The following is an 18,815-nucleotide window of genomic DNA, read 5'->3' on the forward strand; positions in this document are numbered from 1 at the left end:
TCATCATGTTTTGGAAGGATTAGCCCATTTGATCAAGTATTTGAAGCTTTGATTTCAATTGAACACTTGCATGTTGCATGTACATCATGTTCTTGAAGTTTTGTTTGGAAATGGGTTCAATTGAACTACCTTTGGGCTTTGATTTTGCAAATTGATCTTTGAAACAAGTCATAATATGAGTTTTAAAGTGTTTTCCAGAAAATTAGCCCAAAAGGATCGAATTTGATGCTTTAAATGTTGAGTTTCATGCTTGGAGACAAATCTGAAAATTCCAGATTTTGGATCCACGCTCGAGCGAGGAACTCCACGCTCGAACGTACACTCTGAGTTCATGCAGTCCGCTCGAGCAGGGAAAGTAACGCTCGAGCGTGAAATGCGTATATCCAGTACTTTGCATGTGTTTACAATCCGCTCGAGCGAGGGAATGCACGCTCGAGCGAGGACTTGTGTCTCACGCTCAAGCGGGGTTCGAGCGCCCGTCGAGCGTGAATTTCATGCATCTAGTACTTTTGCAGTCCGCTCGAGCGAGGAAAGTCACGCTCGAGCAGAGATCTTTTGTCTGCATGTCTGCTCGAGTGTAGAAAGCCACGCTCGAGCGAGACCCCTGTTTTTTGAAAATTTTAAAAAGTGTTTTAAAGTACATCTTTGCATCCTTATTTCATCCTAGGCATTCCTAGACCTTGTTTAAGGCATCTTAATGAGGATATTGATGTAGAACCACACCGAGTCAAGATAGGGACTAAGTCATTGATTCCCAAGTGTGTAACATAGTGTGTGTTCGTTTTGTAACTGTGTAGGGTTGGCATCCGAGGACGCTCACTAGCCTATCTGTAACCCAGAACTCTGTGAGTAACAATGTTGTAAAGATATATTCAATCATGAATATTTTCTGAATGACCAACTGTACTGCTTTCTGAAATGATATTTCTTACTGAATGAATGTTTGTCCTATTTGCGAACTGTATTCGTGGCATCCATAGTAATTTACTGTTACTGTACTGTTACAGCTACTGTTACAGAGATCTCTGTCGGTTCCCATATTGGAACCACTACTGTTTACTGATATGATGGCCATCAACTGACTGTTCGGTTTGTTAAGACCTACTGTACTGTTTTGCTATTGGATGTATCGCATATGACTGCTATGACTGAATGACTGATATACTATTATAATTGACTGTTTTAAATACTGAAAGGACATTCATTCTTAACCTCTTTACGCATATGTTATTCACTGGGCTTTAGCTCACTGTTTATATATATATGTAGGTGTCCAAGCACCGGATCGGACCTAGGAGTGTTGGGTTAAACTCCCATTTTGTCAAGCCAACCGACGTGCCTCACTGCGAGGTTCCAAGTGTGTTCAAGCTTAGGCTTTTTGGGGTGTCTCAGTTCACCCTTCTGTCTCTATTTTGTAATACTGTATAGACTTGTACTGTACTGTTATGGTAGGGATTTGGTCCCTAACCTGAATGCCTGTATATAATGTATGTACATACCGCTTTTGTTCCGAATGTGAATGTGTTATGAAAAGTCTTTTTGCATACAAACTGTCACAGCTCATCGGACATCTTCTATTACTGTTTTGGCTTCCGCCAGCCCCTGTACTCTGTATTACTGCCTTTACTGTTAAGCAGACCTTCGGTAATCACGGATTACTGGCCGGTTACGGTGCTAAACCCATAGGGGCCGGCTTGGGTCGTGACACCCTCGTCCACTTTTTAGATTTTTAGAGGTCATAGAGGCTTTGTTATGAAATTCAAACAAAAAGCTTATTTTGGCTCGTTCAATACCCATTTCAAAAACTTTTTCAAATTTTCTTAAGTTTTGTGACGAAATTTTAATTTCTACTATAATGCTATTATATGTATTACAAATTCAGCTCATTAAATTTTTAAAAATTTCTATTACAATATTATAAAATTAAATGTTAGCATTTTATGATATTCTCACCATTATTTGAATCAATCTCCATTTCTTCGCATTCAAAAATAACAGTCCAATATTCATCAACCATTTACAGTTTCTTTGTCAACAATGCAAGTCTAAAAAATAGAATGAGTTTTGCTTTTGAAAATAAATTTTTTTGGTATTAAAAACAGTTCTGGAGTACCCTTTCAATATTATTTTTTTTCTTGTAAAAATCAATTCATGATACAAGCTCTGGTATTGAAATTTGATTACAATTTCCAAACAACTCAAAATCTAAAAAACAAAAGGCAATTTGTCAACAACTACTACATCAATGTGCATATCTTAAACCTAGAAATCAATATTCCACAAATATGGTAAAATAGAAAATACAAGGGGGTTTCCCCTGACGAAATTTCAAGAACTTCATATAACTCGAAGAATTGTAACTTAGAATTATACAGTTTTAGTAACAAAATTCATATTTCAGTATTCAAAGAGGGTACAGAAAAATAAAACTCATTAAAGAGAGATCTCCAGCCTCTAGCAATCCACGATTGAATCCTTAAACCTCTTTTGATGCTTCTCTTTAATTCATTTATGTGAAGAAAAATATATATATAGGATAGAATTGTTGTCTTAAAGGCATAAGAGCAAGGATGATGGACCATTGAGTCAAAATTAAATATATTTTTTTTGAATAATTTCATTTAGTAAAGATTAGTTTCATGAAATTTAACTTAGGAAAAAACGTTAATCTTTCCATACACTTAGTATTTTTAATTGAAATTCATATTATGAGATTCATATTTGTCATTTTTTTGAAAGATAAAATTGACTTTAACCCCCTTTGCTTTACTCCATGTGTGATTTACCTTTGATATTTGAAAATAAGAACATAACCCCCTTATGACCTAGCACATGTTTCACACTTGATGTGAACTTGGATTGAACGTCTGACAGTATACTTCATTTAGTCCACAAACCAGAAGAGCATTATAGTTATTTCCAAATTATGTGGGTAGTTTGCACATGCACATTGAAGTGAAATTTGCCCTTTATTAAATATGCACAATGTCTTGAATTGAATAAATACACCTAGAGGGTAAAATAGTATAGTCAAATAATAGACGACAGATTCAAGTATACAACCCCACCTTGATATTACCAAGTGAAATACTGAATAAAGGTGTATATATATCTAGTACTATTATAAAGAGAAGTCTTCTCTAGGTGTTTATGTCTCATATTTTGGGTTTTCTATTACATAATTAGATAATTTTCTCAGTTTTATTAGATAATTTTGCAAACTGAGAAATTGTTAGTTTTGTATAACTAAAAAAATAATATTTTATTTTTATGAAATTTTATATTCAATATTGGTCATGTTTGGTAAATCTCATTGTGTAGACTCCAAAAATATATATTTTATTAAAATAAATGTGTATAATAAAAATTATGAAATTTATAAGTTTTGAAAAAAAAAAAGAAAGTAAAATTCCACATCAGCAATACTATTTGAATAAGAGAAAATATCTAGTACTTTTGAAGCATGGTTAGGTGATTTTCAAAATATTTATGATTGGTGGGGAGGGTGGGGCCTACAATTTTGTATTAGGGCATAAGGTATAATGCTTGGCGATTAGTTGATAACATTGTCATGTGGTGCACTTGTAACACCTAATAATTTTCTACTAACACTCAAGGAATTGACACAATTCCTTCTTCTTTTAATAAAGAGATGAGTTTTATATAAATAAATATTTTTAAAATAAGATTTTATGGGTTAACAAAAAAAAAAAGAGAACTTAATGGAACATGAACATTCCCAATAGGACTTTTAAGTAATTAACCCAATTATTAGGACTTCTTCCTTAAAATTTAAGAAAAACAAAAAGAAAATTTGATATTGAAGATTAAATTTAAAAACAAAAAATTAATAGAGCAGCGATGTATACTGACAAAATTTGTATAATTTTTTTGGGTTTGATGCGTATCTTTCCTTAAAAAAAAAAATGTAGATGATTTTCATTTGTAATAAAAGGCAAATTGAATCCCTAGTCGTGCAGTTTGCTTCTTGTCTCAAATCAATTTGATTCTTGAAGCTCTAATTGTATCAACTTTAATCCTTTAATTTTACACAATGCATGAATTAAGTGCAACGGATAATATCTATTAAGAGATTAGACCAAAATCAATTGCAAAATAATTCATTCAAAAGGGAGTAGATCACTCACACTAATCCCTTAATTAGTTTGAGAATAATAAATTAACTATTTTAGTCTTGATTTTAATCCAATTTCTAAACACTGAATAAAGGTAAACTACTGAATAAAATTGACTTTAAGAGAACATGATTTCTTTTTTTAAAATTGACTTTATGAGAACATGATCTTTTTTTTTTTTTATCAAAACTCTCAAATTTTGAATTTTTCAGATTCATTTCAATTTTCAGATTTTGAATTCAATCATACAGTTTACAGTCTTATTTTCTGGAACAAAATGATCATATATATGTAAGTATGTGGACCTCGAATTGAAATTGCCAATCCACCTTAATTCTCAATTCATGAATTTCATAATATGAATTTCAATTCTCAATTCTCAATTATATGAATTTCATAATATGACATTAACAATTCTGAATTGTATGAATTTCAATTCGCATAATTTTATTCTTAATTAAAAAAAATTCCTTTTATTAACAAGCAATTTTATAAAATTCCAATTCAACAAATATAGGTTGGTTTATTCACAATACAAAATTCCAAACCCTAATTTCAAAAAATATACAATAATTTCAACAAATTGAAAACCCTAATTTCAACAAATCGAAAACCCTAATTCCAAACATTAACAATTCTGAATTATATGAATTTCAAGTCGCATAATTTTATTCTTAATTAAAAAAAAAATCCTGAAAACCATAGAGCATAATCATAAATCATAACATTTTACAATTCAAAACCCTAATTCCAAACATTAACAATTCAAAACCCTAACATATTTATAATTTCATTTGTTCCAAACATTAACAATAACCCAACCTACTCATAATTTCTGATTTCACAATTCAAAACCCTAACATTTTATGATTTCATAATTTCATAACCACACATTTAAAACCCTAACACATTTCATAATTCCAAACCCTAACAAATTTAACCACACATTTCATAATTCAAAACCCTAACACATTTATAATTTCATAACCCTAATTTCTAATTTCAAATTCAAAACCACACATTCACAAACACAATAAACACATAAGATTGAAATGAGACATAGAGAGATAGATGCCATACCACGGACAGAGAGAGAGCAGAGACAGAGAGTGAGAGCAGAGTGAGAGTCTGAGAGCAGAGTGAGAGTCTGAGAGCAGAGGGAGAGGGAGAGCGAGAGTGTGAATCAGAGAGCAGAGGGAGAGCTCGAGCAAGTAGAGGAGTCGTCTGAGAGGGAGGAGATCGAAATAAGTATAAAAACGTGGTTGCAAATGAGGGCTTTTCCGTGATTTATATAAGTTGTAAAAGCATGGTTCCAATCCACGCTTTCATTAATGAACAGTGAAAACGTGATTGTGAATCACGTTTTCTTAACAAAATTATATGAACAGTGAAAGCGTGAATCACAATCACGTTTTCTTTAGAAAAAAAAAAAATTTATATGCACAGTGAAAGCGTGGTTTTCTTTAGAAAACGAATTAAAAGAGATGCACAATGAAAGCGTGGTTTCAGAAAAAAAAAATTTTATGTTAAAAGCGTGATTTGCAACCACGCTTTCTTAATTAAAAGCGTGGTTTGCAATAGCGCTTTCACTATTCATCACATTTTGGGCTCCAAATAGTGAAAGCGCGATTTGTAATAACGCTTTAGCCTAGTTTGGGAATTCCGTCCAAACTAGGCCTAGTTTGGGAATTAAGATACAAAATAGGCTTAATATGGGAAAAGCCTCGAGAAAGTAGGCGGAGAAGGTGGGAAGATCTAGTTGAGGGGTATAATAGTCTGATAAAATATTTAAATAATAAATTTTGTCATTTATAGAATACTTTATAATTATGAGAGGGTTTTGAAAGTATAATTTTTTTTTTTAGTTCTTTTAACAATGAAAGAAAGGTAAGAGGGATTTATAGCCAAATTTCCCTTCTTATTTTTCTTTCATTTCAACTACTTTCTATCCTTGTCCCCCCACTCTAGCACCCGACCCTCTCTCTCCTTCACAGCCACCATTGTAATTTCTTTAAATGGTTGGTGTACACTCCTTTCCTAGTCACCTCCACTCCCTTCCCTACTTTTGCTGCTTACTCTTACTCCTGCATAAATAACCCTTTTTTAAAACACTTTGGTAGTGCTCTTGTATCAAAATCTAAATAATGAATCAGAATATCGGGAGCCATCTCCTAATTAATATAACCCTACCCACCACTCCTGCCCCCGCTTGTACTTGAAAAAGAAAATAATAATACACAAATATTTATCAACCCCTCAGCCAAATAGATCTTGGTTTAACATTCAAAATAGACACTATTGTTGTGATTTCAAAGAAAGAGACTTACATTTTTTTTTTCCTTACTTTTTTGTATTTTAGTAAATGCTTTTGTGACTACATTCTACTTCCCATGTGAGACCTACCATTATTGTGTTCACACTCTACTTTCTTCTTCTCTACTTTCTTCTTCTCTGTTTGTCATTTTTGTTCTTTTTCTGTATTATTTTTTTGGTTAATTAAAAAAAAAAATCCAAGATTTCACACGTTTTTCATTTTAAATCTCAGTATTTCAATTTCGATAAATTAAACCTTGGAATTCCATCTGTATTTTAATGTGCCCTCTTCTCCATCTATTTTCGTCTGTGTAAGGTAACGGAGAATCGTTTTGAGATTTAAAGTGAAAAACACTAGAGTTTAAAGTGAAAAATGCGTGAAATTTTGATTTTTTTTTAATAATTAACCCTAATATTTAAATTTTTTTTTTTTTTTTTTGGTGTGTATATATGTACCTTACATATCTTATTGTATATGTACATGTGTGCTTATATATATGGTGAAATTTTTTTATTTAAATTTTGACTCTTTTAATGATAAAATTTTGATTTCGTCCATGATTTTGATGACTATGTAAGATGGGTTATTTTAAATGAAAGAGACACTTATCAGTGATTTAATAGATTAAGAATTAAGGCTATTTGAAATGTAAGAAATACTTATTAGTACTTTAATGGATTAATGTTGTTTTTAGTCATCAAAATTAGGGATGAAATCAAAATTTTATTCCCTCCATCCAATATTGATAGTCCCTTTTTGAAAATTCAATTTTTAAAAAATTAATTCCAAAAATACCATTCTATTTCCATTTTTAAATATATTTATAATTACTTTATAAGGGATAATTTTGAAAATTTTTAAATTTAAAATGTTGACTTTTCAAAGTGAACATACATTTTGGGACAACAAAAAATGTAATAATAGATCAATAAAATAGGACGGAGAGAGTATCATCAGAACAATCAAAATTTGAATAAATTTTTTTTACCATATATACAAGTACACTTGTACATATACAATAAGATATGTAAGTTATACATATGCACAAAAAAAACGAAAAAAAAAATTGTTAGGATTAATTACAAAAAAAACTTCAAAATTTCACGTTTTTATCACTTTAAACCCCAAAACGATTCTCTGTTACCTTACACAGACGGGGATGGATAGAAGAGGCACATTGAAACACGAATGAAATCTTAAAGTTTACTTTGTCTAAATTGAAATACTGAAATTTAAAATAAAAAATACATAAAATCTTGAATTTTTTTTTTTTTTTTAATTAATCCATTTTTTTTAGGTGTTCAGGATTTGCGTCAGGTTTGGTAAAAGCCCAACAAGTTTGGGCCGGACTGGATTTCAAAGACAAAAATCTGTATGCCATACCCTTTCATCTTTCTCATAATTTTTAAAATTGAGCCTTTGAGATTTATTTAATCCTCTTAAAAATAAGATTTATTTGAAAGAAGTGATTTCATTAAAGAGGATTGATTATATATATATATCTTATTGAATTTTATTGAGAAAAATACTTGTATATAATTTTTTTTAGTTAATCATATTGTTTCGGAAAATATATTTTGGCCTACTACTCATTTATTTGTATTAAAAAATAATTTCAAGTAAGAATATCAAATTTTGTTATAGCTAAATTGGGAGGAAACTCGAATCTCCACATTATCAGTAGGCATCTTCAACTAATTGATGTGTCATCAATGTACTGATTTAATAAATCTCACCTTTCATGTCTTATAACAAATACAGTAGCGACACAAATAATCTAAAATTTCACCGCAACATAACTGAAATTGAAATTATCCAAACAAGAAATTATTGATACAGTAGACAAACAAAACGGAATCCAAACATGCAACAAGTTCCTGCTAATGAACATCCAAAGCAATCAGCCAATCCATGAATCTACACATTTTCTCACAAAAACAGTTTCTCTATATGTAGCATCATACCCTTTTGACCATTTGCATTATCCAGCATGATCAAAACTAAAAGCTAAGAAAGTACTCTAAGATTATGGAATGCAATGTGATTAGTGAGACAAGAAAGTCCTTTTAGACAGTTTAACGAGGGCCTACCAAAATTTATCAAATCGGAATACAATTGAAGAAAGAAAAAGAGCAGTCTCCCCTCTCACACAGGGCATTATCGGAACAAAAATGTCCATGTGGCCGATCAACAAATGTGTCTGCTACTGCCACTAATTCGGCTATATTTCTGTACAATTTATACCAAAGGGTTCAAGTAAACCGCTGTACAGTTCTTTGTGATCTGTTTTTTAATATTATTATGTCAATTCTTTGCTTTGGGTGATGGGTTATATGACTAGTGCTCCTTCGGTGATTTGATTATCATCTGAAGAATCAGAGGGTTGAGATTTGGGTTTACTCATGATCTGAGAGTATCCGTAACCAAGAGAGCTTCCACTTGCTTCAGAGAGCTGCATGCAATATTTGATTGTGGTAACTCAGTCAAAATCCAGATGAAAAACATAAATATATATATATATTTGGGCCTATACTAACAAGACTAACCAAATTGTGAAAATCAAACATTAATGAGTACCTCAGTAAGCTCAGAAAGATGGCGGGACCTAAACTCATTGATAGTAGCTGCTATTTCTGACATGGGCAGTTTAGCCTTACAGGGGAAAACAAGATAAAGTAAGAACATTCGAAAGATGCCAAACTAAAATAACCAAACTTCTATAATGTTTTTGACTTTCCATAGCACATGCTAACAATTTCACAAGCAAGCATCAACCAACAGCAGTAACAAGAGTTTGAGTTGCTGCTTTGCAGCTGGCGGATCCACAAGATCAGATCCAAATGCCTTCAGTTTTCAATGTGTTAACCGAGTCAAATGCGTTTGTGTGTGTGTATGTCACGTGAAAGTGAAATTATATCATATAAATCACAAAATATTTCAGAGAAGCAACAGCCGCTTCTGCTTTACAATCAGAGAACCAGCATGGACATAAATCAGGTGCTCAACAATGAAGACGGTGTACACAAATAGTTGAATTGAGAATTAATAGTAAGCATGTAGCAAGTCACTAATTCAAATTAAAATATCCAATAAGATGCACTGTAATCATTAAGATTGTAGCGAAAAGAGATTAATCTTACAGTGATTTTATGGAATATCAATCCAAAAATTGATCAATTACATTGCATACTAGCATAGCATGGTGGTGACAAATTCAATGGAAATAATATTCAGCTTCCTTATGATTTGTTACAATCGGGACTCCACACTACACGCATGCAACCAATTACCGAAAAGAAAATAGTATTCATCAAATAACTTACGCAGTATGTACTAAATACAAACAACATACATAGCTCATGCAGTGAAAAATCTTATACAATTCAGTGTCATCGATACTGTTTTTTACCTGTGCAAGAACAGCAGCAGCTAGTTGGAGACTAGGTTCCAAGGTCTCGGGGACAACCTGTAAGAGTTTCAACTAAAACTCAAGATATGATGTAATTTGAACAAAAAATTGATCTTTGTATAGATAATGCAAGATATATTAGTACTGATTAATGATTTATACATAAGTCAAACAAGAATAATGAGCTCCTAAAACATAAAATAAAATTGTAAGATTAACCTATATAGGCAATTAGGAAGAGTGAAATAACTAATGAAAACAGCAACAGAAATGTACCGCTGTTGCTCCCGCCTTTTCCAAATTGAGTCCATGATCAACGTCATGAGCACGGACAAATGTCTTGACATTAGGGAAATACTTGCTCAAAGCCCACACTGTTCTATAGTTTGCACCAGGGGTATCTAAAGTTATTGCTGCTGCACATGCTCTTTCAGCACCAACTTTATGGAGCACCTGGTGCCCAGGAATACAAGCAACATGTCAGACAATGAACCTGCACAAAGCATATTTAAGTTTGAGCAGGATCATCTATACCTCTCGACTACCAGCATCACCAAAATACACGGGAAGATCAAGTGCACGGCCAACTGCTACTCGGTCACTGAAATGATGGAAAATCTAAAATCAGTTATCTGGATTCAGTTGTAAAATATTCTCATAACCATTTAACACATTCTCAGTAAGTCATGGACACAGTGCCTTTTCTTTTTTTCCAATTTGCATTTATGTTAAAATGTTCAGAGAGATTCAGGGAATATAAGTAAATATAGGAAAATATGGAACCAAAGGCTGGATAATCCTGGATATTCATTTCATAGACTTGAAATCCCCATGTTGTCTTTAGCAAGTAATACTAGATTTTATCATAAAAAATGGACGTCATAAAAAAACAAATGCGGCATACCCCAGAACAGAACTACATGAAATAGTCTTCAAACTGGCATAGATTACCCGGAAGGAACTAGCTAGAAAAACTCACACAGCCCACACTCATATGACTAAGATTTTCAGCAGAATATTCAATCAGCAATCCCTTCTGTCTCTCAGCCCCAAAATTGACTTTATTCCAGGAATATCAATTCATTGTGACGGAAGCATACCTCCTCACATCAAGAGCAACAAATGGAATAAGCCGTTCTGAAAGAAGCTGTGCAATGATCTGAAAGAACAACAGAATGAAATACTACTCTTATACAAAACATGATACATACATCCATACATAAACTACATTATTTTTTTGGGTAAGAATCTATAAATAAACTACATTAAAAATAGATCCACCACAACAAATGATTTAAAATAAATTCATCAAAAAGAAAAAATGCAAACAGTGACAATACCTGGCCAACACGTCCAAATCCACAGATAATGATATGGTCCTGCAAATCATCTGTCTGGAAACAAGCCAAAGGAAATCAACAATCAATACATTCAGTGAATATTTCAGTGTAATAGCAACATCAACCTTAAATCAAAAACAGAGAATTCATCCCATGGTCAGATGTATGGCTGCACCAGGTCTTAAAAACGATTTAAAATTATTGAATAATAAAAATTTAGTAGATCCTAGGTACAGTTGGACATACTATATTCAGGAGTTTGGAATAGATTTAATAATGGATCATATCTTATACAAATATTGCAAGACCTAACTTATTTTAGGGCACAGACTTTATGGCAGCCAGTGGTTCTTCACCACCTTCATCCATCATCATCAAATATTTTTGCATGTACTCAAAATGGCAAGACTTCGAGAAGGAATATAAACACAAAATACCAAATGCAAGCGAGTAAGTGTTTACCAAAGATTTCTCAAATGCATAAGCACAGTGAGTTTATTGAACCCAAAGATCAAAACAAAATTCATACACACACAGTTCAAAATTAAAAAGGCTTCATGATGTTGTCAGAGAGACTTTTGAGAGCACATCATAAATATTTCCCCACATTCTGGTGCAATAACTAATAAAAATGCTTATAATACAATTTTTATTTTCATTTGCCCCTCCCATGATATAGTTAGAATGATCACTACAAAATCTATGCTCCATTTTCCTAACGAAGCTGAGTTTGAAAAGCTAAGCTACCCAGTAAGCCGATCCTGATTGACAAATCATATCCATAACTAACATAGTACCCATAAACTACAAATTATTATCTAGTGGAAATAAATAAATAAAGGAATTGAATTCCGTAAACCACCAATATAAATGCTCACTCAGATATCATCGAACTTGAAATTATGAATTCTACCTCACTCTCTACAGGTAACAAACTCCGCACATCATGCAGCTCAAAACGAGAGGCTAGTAACTGGCCTCCAGCAGCTAACCATGGGGTGAGGGCCATTGATACCCCTACCACAAGAAACAGCAAAGATGACATCTGAGAAGACATTATACCCTGCAAAAGAGGCCAATTAGCAAACAATTAGTTGTGCTAGCAATACCAATGGTAACAGTTACCATTTATATTGTTTTGTTTTATTTATCTCATGTGGGAATACCAGTCTTGCACAGTTTATTTATCTACTGTTATGTATTGAAGTTCACAAATATATATATATATGTGTGTGTGTGTGTGTGTGTGTGTGTGTTGAAAAAGAGGAATCAAAAGGGGAAAAAAAGACCTAAAATAATAAAAGGATAGCATGAATTTCAGTCAATAATACTGGCTTCCATGTCAGCGCACCACCACAGATTTGCTTAGACTCCCATTCACAAAATCAAACTCTCAACAGCAATCCAGTCCTGTGATCCCTTTAAACATAAAAGAACCTAAGGTCCACCCAATCTTGGTGGCCTATGTAACTAGGTCTAAATAAAGCCCACATCATTTTCAGACCTTGCAATGCTAAACTGACCTAAATTTAGTATTATATCACTTTCATATACTTTTGAACAAGTATTAAGTACTTATGCTGGTGCATTCTACTAATCAAAGACAAATGATATGGCATATCATCACTGCATAATGGTTAACTTGGATATAGGTGTAAGGTGCAGGTATGTGTGTAGGTGTCAGATTTATCTAATTCTCATGTCCAAGGACACCACAACGTAACCAGATTCCATATTTCTCAAACATTTGTTTGTTTTGTATTTTTTTAGTATAGAATGGTATTTGCAACCAAAAATTGTTATGAATGAAATGAAGGTCTAATGCATAGTGATATAGTAAACTCAAACCATTTAGACATTCTTGTTTGGTGCATGTTCAACTATACATGTTGGATGCATTTCTCATACAGAACCCTTACCCTTACACACGTGGCATGCCTATGTATCGGACACATCATATGGCTTGTCAAATTATTAATTATTATTTTTTGCAAGACATGTTGGGAACACTTCATGAACACACGTCCTATGTCTAGACAAGTCTCTTAGAAAACTGATTTGGAGTCAAAGTAAATATATGGAAATCAATGCTTCTCATATCTTTGTACCTTAACTTAATATTCATATACATAGCAAATAAAAAAATATATAAAATGAATAAATAATTCGTATCCCCCACGTTCGTATCTTAATTTTTAAAAAATTCCATGTCCCATGTCCGTACTCGTGTCCAGGTCTCTTAGGCTACCACTATGAAACCTAAAAGGATACGCGAAAGCATTTCACTTTCAAACTCAAAGATGGTAGAAGACTATCTAGAATGATTTGCAATAATAATAACAATAATAATGTGTCACAAACTCAACTGAGATATCAAATCCATTCATACATTAGCACCTTCTTGATAAGCCAACCAAATGGAAAACCACAAATATAAATTTTTTACTTTAAGCTCATATGACGGAAGTCCATCTCTTGGGTTGTGTTTAGATCATGGATTTAGGTTTCCAAATCCCAACCCAAATCCATGATCCAAACAAAGTCTTAGTAGATGCATAATACAAATGGAAAATCACGGGTGCCTAAAATTTTGGATTTTAAGTTTTAGGAGAACTAAACCTCTAAGATTGTCCTAAAAGGAATTTTCTTTTAGTATCAACTTTAAGGTGAATATACTGCAAAAATTCTGAATGAATAATCTATATATTCAATTGTATATATGATTACAACAAAACCCTAGATTATATAGCTCTAACTCCAAAACCAAGAAAGGAAAACACAATCACGCCTATACACAATCATGCCTATAATATGTACAATCACAATCATGCCAAATATAGAATATACACAATACACAATATATTCTCACACCTCAGCTCAAACTCAAGGTGTTTTAGCAAAAAACACTGAGAGTTTGCTAAGAAGAAACTGAAACCGAGCAGTAGTGTGAGTCTTGGTGAAGAAGTCCGCAAGTTGCAAAGCCGAAGAGACAAAAGGAAGCGAGATAGAGCCAAACTACAGATGTTGTCGAACAAAGTGACAATTTATCTCAATGTGTTTTGTCCGTCCATGGAAGACAGTATTGTGGGCAATCTAAATAGCACTGCGGTTGTCACAATAGAGAGGTCGGAGAAGACTGAGGGACACCCAAATCAAACAGTAGACAACGAAGCCAAATAATCTCAGCAGTGGAATGACCCGTAGCACAATACTCAGCTTCAGTAGTAGAGTGAGCAACAACGGATTGTTTCTTGCTTTTCCAAGATATTAAGGAATCACCAAGAAACATACTGAAACAAGACGTAAACTTGCGATCAATACCATCACCAGCCCAATCAGAATCAACATAGGCCACCAAGTCCAAAGAGGAAGTGGAACAACAGTAAGCCCTGAAAGATGATACCCCTGAGATAGCGAAAAATGCGAACCAAAGCAGCCCAATGGGTAGAGCGAGGAGCAGAAACGAACTGACTAACCACATGGACCGCATAAGCAAGATCAGGGCGAGTGACAGTCAGATAAACTAAACAACCTACAAGCTCATGATATAAAGTGCCATCATCCAAAGGGACACCATTAGTAGAGTTAAGCTTCATATTAAGCTCAATAGGTGTATCAGAAACCTTAGTATCAGTAAGACCAGCACGGTAAATGACCTCATTAGCATACTTAGCCTGAGATAAAAAAATAGCCCTTTAGAGAAGAAACAACCTCAATACCAAGAAAATAACACAACGGACCCAAATCCTTCATTTCGAAGATGCGGAAGAGATGCTGCTTGACCCCAGAAATAATAGAAGAGTCAAAGCCAATGATGAAACAAAGCAAAGTCGGAAGCAAAAGGATAAAATCCAAGCTCAGTAACAACGGTCTGAAAGCGATCATACCAAGCACAAAGAGACCATATAGAGCACGCCGAAGATGACAAACCTGTCTATAGGAATGGTGAAGGCCAGAGGGAGGATGCATATAAACCTCCTCAGCGAGATGACCATTAAGAAAAGCATTCTTAGCATCCATCTGATAAAGAGGCCAATGGCGAATAGCAGCGATAGATATCAAAGTACAGATAGTAGTCATCTTAGCAACAGGGGCAAAGGTCTCCTCATAATCAATACCATACTCCTGTGAAAAACCCTTGGCAACCAGGAGAGCCTTGTAGCACTCAAGAGAACCATCAGAATGAGTCATGATTTTGTAGATTCATTTGCAACCAACCCGATTCTTACCAACAGGCAAAGGAACCAACTCCCAAGTACTAGTTTTCTACAAAGCAAACAACTCATCCTCCATAGCTCAAACCCAATTGGGATCCTAACAGGCCTCCTTGTAAGACTAAGGTTCTAAAAAAAAATGAATAGCAGACAAAAAAAGTGCAATAAGAAGCAGAAAAACATATATTAGACCAACCCAACCTGTTTGGAGGATGACGGTCTCGAGTAGGATATCGGTGTGCAGCAAGATTAGAGTCTTCAGAAGCAGAAGAGACAGCAACCGGAACAGAGACAACTAGTGGAGGATGAGCCTTACGACGAGAATAGACTAACAACGGAGGAGGAGGAGGAGGAGGAGGAGGAGGAGGAGGAGAACTAGCCAAAGGTGAAGCAGGAGGAGAAGTAGAAATAGCCTCAGGGGGGTCAGTGGAGAGGTACTCAACAGGAGGGGTGGAAGGTAGAGAAGATAGAACAAGCTCAAGAAGAACAGTGGAGATGTACTTGTAGGTTTAGATAAGAGAAAAAGTTAGGGAATGAGTTAGATTTCATTCATTTTTATATTAATAATACTGAGTAATTACAAGAGTGCCATAAGACATAATATATGGGCCAGCCCATTATACCAATCAAGGGAATAAATAAGAAGAACATACAACCACTTATTTTTTATTCTAACTTGTTTCCTATTCTAACACTCCCCCTCAAGCTAGTGTGAAGATATGTCTCATGCCCAGCTTGTTGAGAATGCCATGAAATGGTTTGCTCCCTAGCCCCTTGGCGAGAACATCGGCTAGTTGGTCTCCAATCTTCACAAATGGAATACATATGATGTCACTCGTGAGTTTTTCCTTGATGAAGTGCCTATCAATCTCCACATGCTTAATTCTATCATGTTGAACTGGATTATGAGCTATGTTGGTTGCGGCCTTATTGTCACAGTATAATCACATGGAGTCAGTCTGATGGATTCCCAAGTCTCCCAATAATAGTTTAATCCATAGTAACTCACATACACCCTGAGTCATAGCAATGAATTCTGCCTCAGCACTAGATCTAACCACCACATTCTGTTTCTTACTTCGCCATGTGACTAAGTTGCTACCAACAAATGTGTAGTATCCGAAAGTTGATCGTCTGTTAGTGACTGGTCCAGCCCAATCTGCATCAGTAAATGCCTTCACGCTGAGATGACCATGTTTTGAGAAATAGAGACCCTTTTCCAGGAGAAGACTTCAGGTATCTCAGGATTCTCATAACTGCCTCTAAGTGGGAAGTTCTAGGAGCAAGCATAAACTGGCTCACCATGCTCACAGCAATAGCAATGGCAATATCTGGGCGAGAGTGGGATAAGTATATGAGCTTGCCCACTAGTCTCTGGTATCTCTCCCTATTCACTAGATCTCCCTCTTGATCCTCACTCAGTAACTAGCCCGGTTCTAGAGGTGTATCACATGGTCTACCTCCAAGCATTCCAGTTTCCTTTAGCAAGTCAAGTACATACTTCATTTGGCATATAAAGATGCCATCCTTAGACCAAGCTACTTTAATGCCCAAAAAATACTTCAAATAGCCTAAGTCTTTGATTTCGAACTCTTTGAATAAGTATTCTTTCAAACGAGGAATCTCCTCACCATCATCTCCTGTCAGAACAATATCATCAACATAGACAATAAGAGCTGTGGTCTTACCATATGAGGAGTGCTTCACAAACAAGGTGTGATCAGCTTGACTTCGCTTGAACCCATATTTCAGCATAGCTTGAGCAAACTATTCAAATCAAACCCTAGGAGACTACTTTAGCCTATAAAGTGACTTTAGGAGCCTACATACTTTACCGTTGGACTTAGCATCCGCAAAACCAGGAAGAATATCCATATAGACCTCTTCTACTAAGTCTCCATGAAGGAAGGCATTCTTCACATCAAACTGATGAAGTGGCCAATCTAAATTTGTAGCAAGAGGGAGTAAGATTCTCACAGAATTCATCTTAGTAACCGGTGCAAATGTCTTCTAGTAATCCACCCTATAAGTCTGAGTGAAACCCTTAACGACCAATCTTGCTTTGTACCGTTCTATGGAACCATCTGCTTTGTGTTTTACTATGTACACCCACTTCCACCTAACTAGATTTTTGTCTCTAGGTAACTCTACTAACTCCAGAGTGCCACTCTTGCTGAGAGCTCCCATCTCTTCCATCATGGCATGTTTCCATTCAGGAATAGAGAGAGCATCCTAAAAATTGATAGGTAGACTCACAGAAGACATTGTAGACAGAAAAGTTCTATTTGAGGAAGACAGATTAGAATAAAAGACATGATTAGTAATAGGATGCTGAGTACATGACCTAACCCCCTTTCTATTAGCAATGGGAACATCTAGATCTGAAAAATTAGGAATAGAAGCACTAGAATCAGAATTACCTAGACTCTCAGGAGAGAAGGGTGACTCTGGACACTCATCCGGAGAAGAAGTTGGCAGTAGAGGAAAGAAAGTAGGTGTTAAAATTTACCATCACCTACCACACACTTACCATCACCTACCACACACTCACCTACTACACTCATCTACCACCACCATTCACTACACCTACATCTATATAAGGAACCATTTGTAATAGCATCAATAATATCAATATATACATTATTCTATTTCTTTATACATTAAATTTCTACATGGTATCAGAGCAAGGTTAAGAATCTAAGTAATTTCGCTTCACCGGCGGGCGGCAACCTCGCCTTGGCCGCCCGCCGGACCTCAGCCTATTCCGCTGATAAAATCAACAAAGATCTGTGCAACTGTAGCCCTCTGTTATGGTCAGGAGCGCTTCCTCACGATGGTTAGATTAACTGGGTTTGCCACGCTCACTGTAGCGATGCCGGCACTACGATACCAGGTGAACTTCGCCTGTCGGAGACCACCTAGACAACCAAAAACACACAACACTCAGACAACACAAACACGAGGCCCACGGCTCTCTCCCTCAACCAACTCCAATTTTCCGCACTTCTACCTTGAGAGACTTGAGGTACCTGACAGCTTCATCAAGAACAGCAACAGTGTTCATTTGGTTGGCACCGGGAACAATTCCTCTAAGTGTCTTCACCATCTTCCTCATTTTCTCACGCTTCCTTTCACTGTTACAGCTGCCAGCGGACTTCTGTAAAGAAGGCAACCTGCTCTTTTTGGGTTTTGAACCGTAACTAGAGCAAGAATCCGAGGAATCGCTTTCATAATTTCCACAACCTGATCTCTCTCTCCCTCTCTCATCCAACGCCATGGCTAAATTGTTGATCGGAAACAAGAATATGAATCTCTCTCTTAAACTCAAGCTCTTCACTGCTATTCTAATAGGGCTGTGTTTCAGTGTCTCCATAGCTGAGCTTGAGAGGTTCGAACACCCTG

At 35.1% G+C, this 18,815-nt stretch overlaps 1 protein-coding gene across 9 annotated transcripts in view; it reads right to left on the reverse strand.

Moving 5' to 3' along the window:
* Nucleotides 1-8,261: 8,261 nt before the first annotated feature.
* LOC114290486 (K(+) efflux antiporter 2, chloroplastic) overlaps nt 8,262-18,815 on the reverse strand; it is a 31,737-nt gene continuing 21,183 nt past the window's right edge. For 2 of the 9 annotated variants that reach the window (XR_014362429.1, XR_014362431.1), the window contains exons 14-21: nt 12,113-12,262; nt 11,200-11,253; nt 10,764-11,018; nt 10,394-10,460; nt 10,136-10,312; nt 9,860-9,916; nt 9,028-9,102; nt 8,262-8,902 (exon numbers count right to left, since the gene is read on the reverse strand). Coding sequence is in view for 3 of the 9 variants with exons in the window: in XM_082916763.1 (XP_082772889.1) it covers nt 8,780-8,902; nt 9,028-9,102; nt 9,860-9,916; nt 10,136-10,312; nt 10,394-10,460; nt 10,960-11,018; nt 11,200-11,253; nt 12,113-12,262 (762 nt within the window). In the remaining 6 variants the exon portion in view is untranslated. Of the gene's footprint in view, nt 8,903-9,027; nt 9,103-9,859; nt 9,917-10,135; nt 10,313-10,393; nt 10,461-10,763; nt 11,019-11,199; nt 11,254-12,077; nt 12,263-18,815 lie in introns of all 9 variants that reach the window. The other 7 variants (XM_082916763.1, XM_082916764.1, XR_014362430.1 and 4 more) reach the window with 6 other exon arrangements.

The sequence above is a fragment of the Camellia sinensis genome, chromosome 2 (genome assembly GCF_055761805.1).
Source record: "Camellia sinensis isolate YWXY chromosome 2, ASM5576180v1, whole genome shotgun sequence".
NCBI classification, from domain to species: Eukaryota; Viridiplantae; Streptophyta; class Magnoliopsida; order Ericales; family Theaceae; genus Camellia; species Camellia sinensis.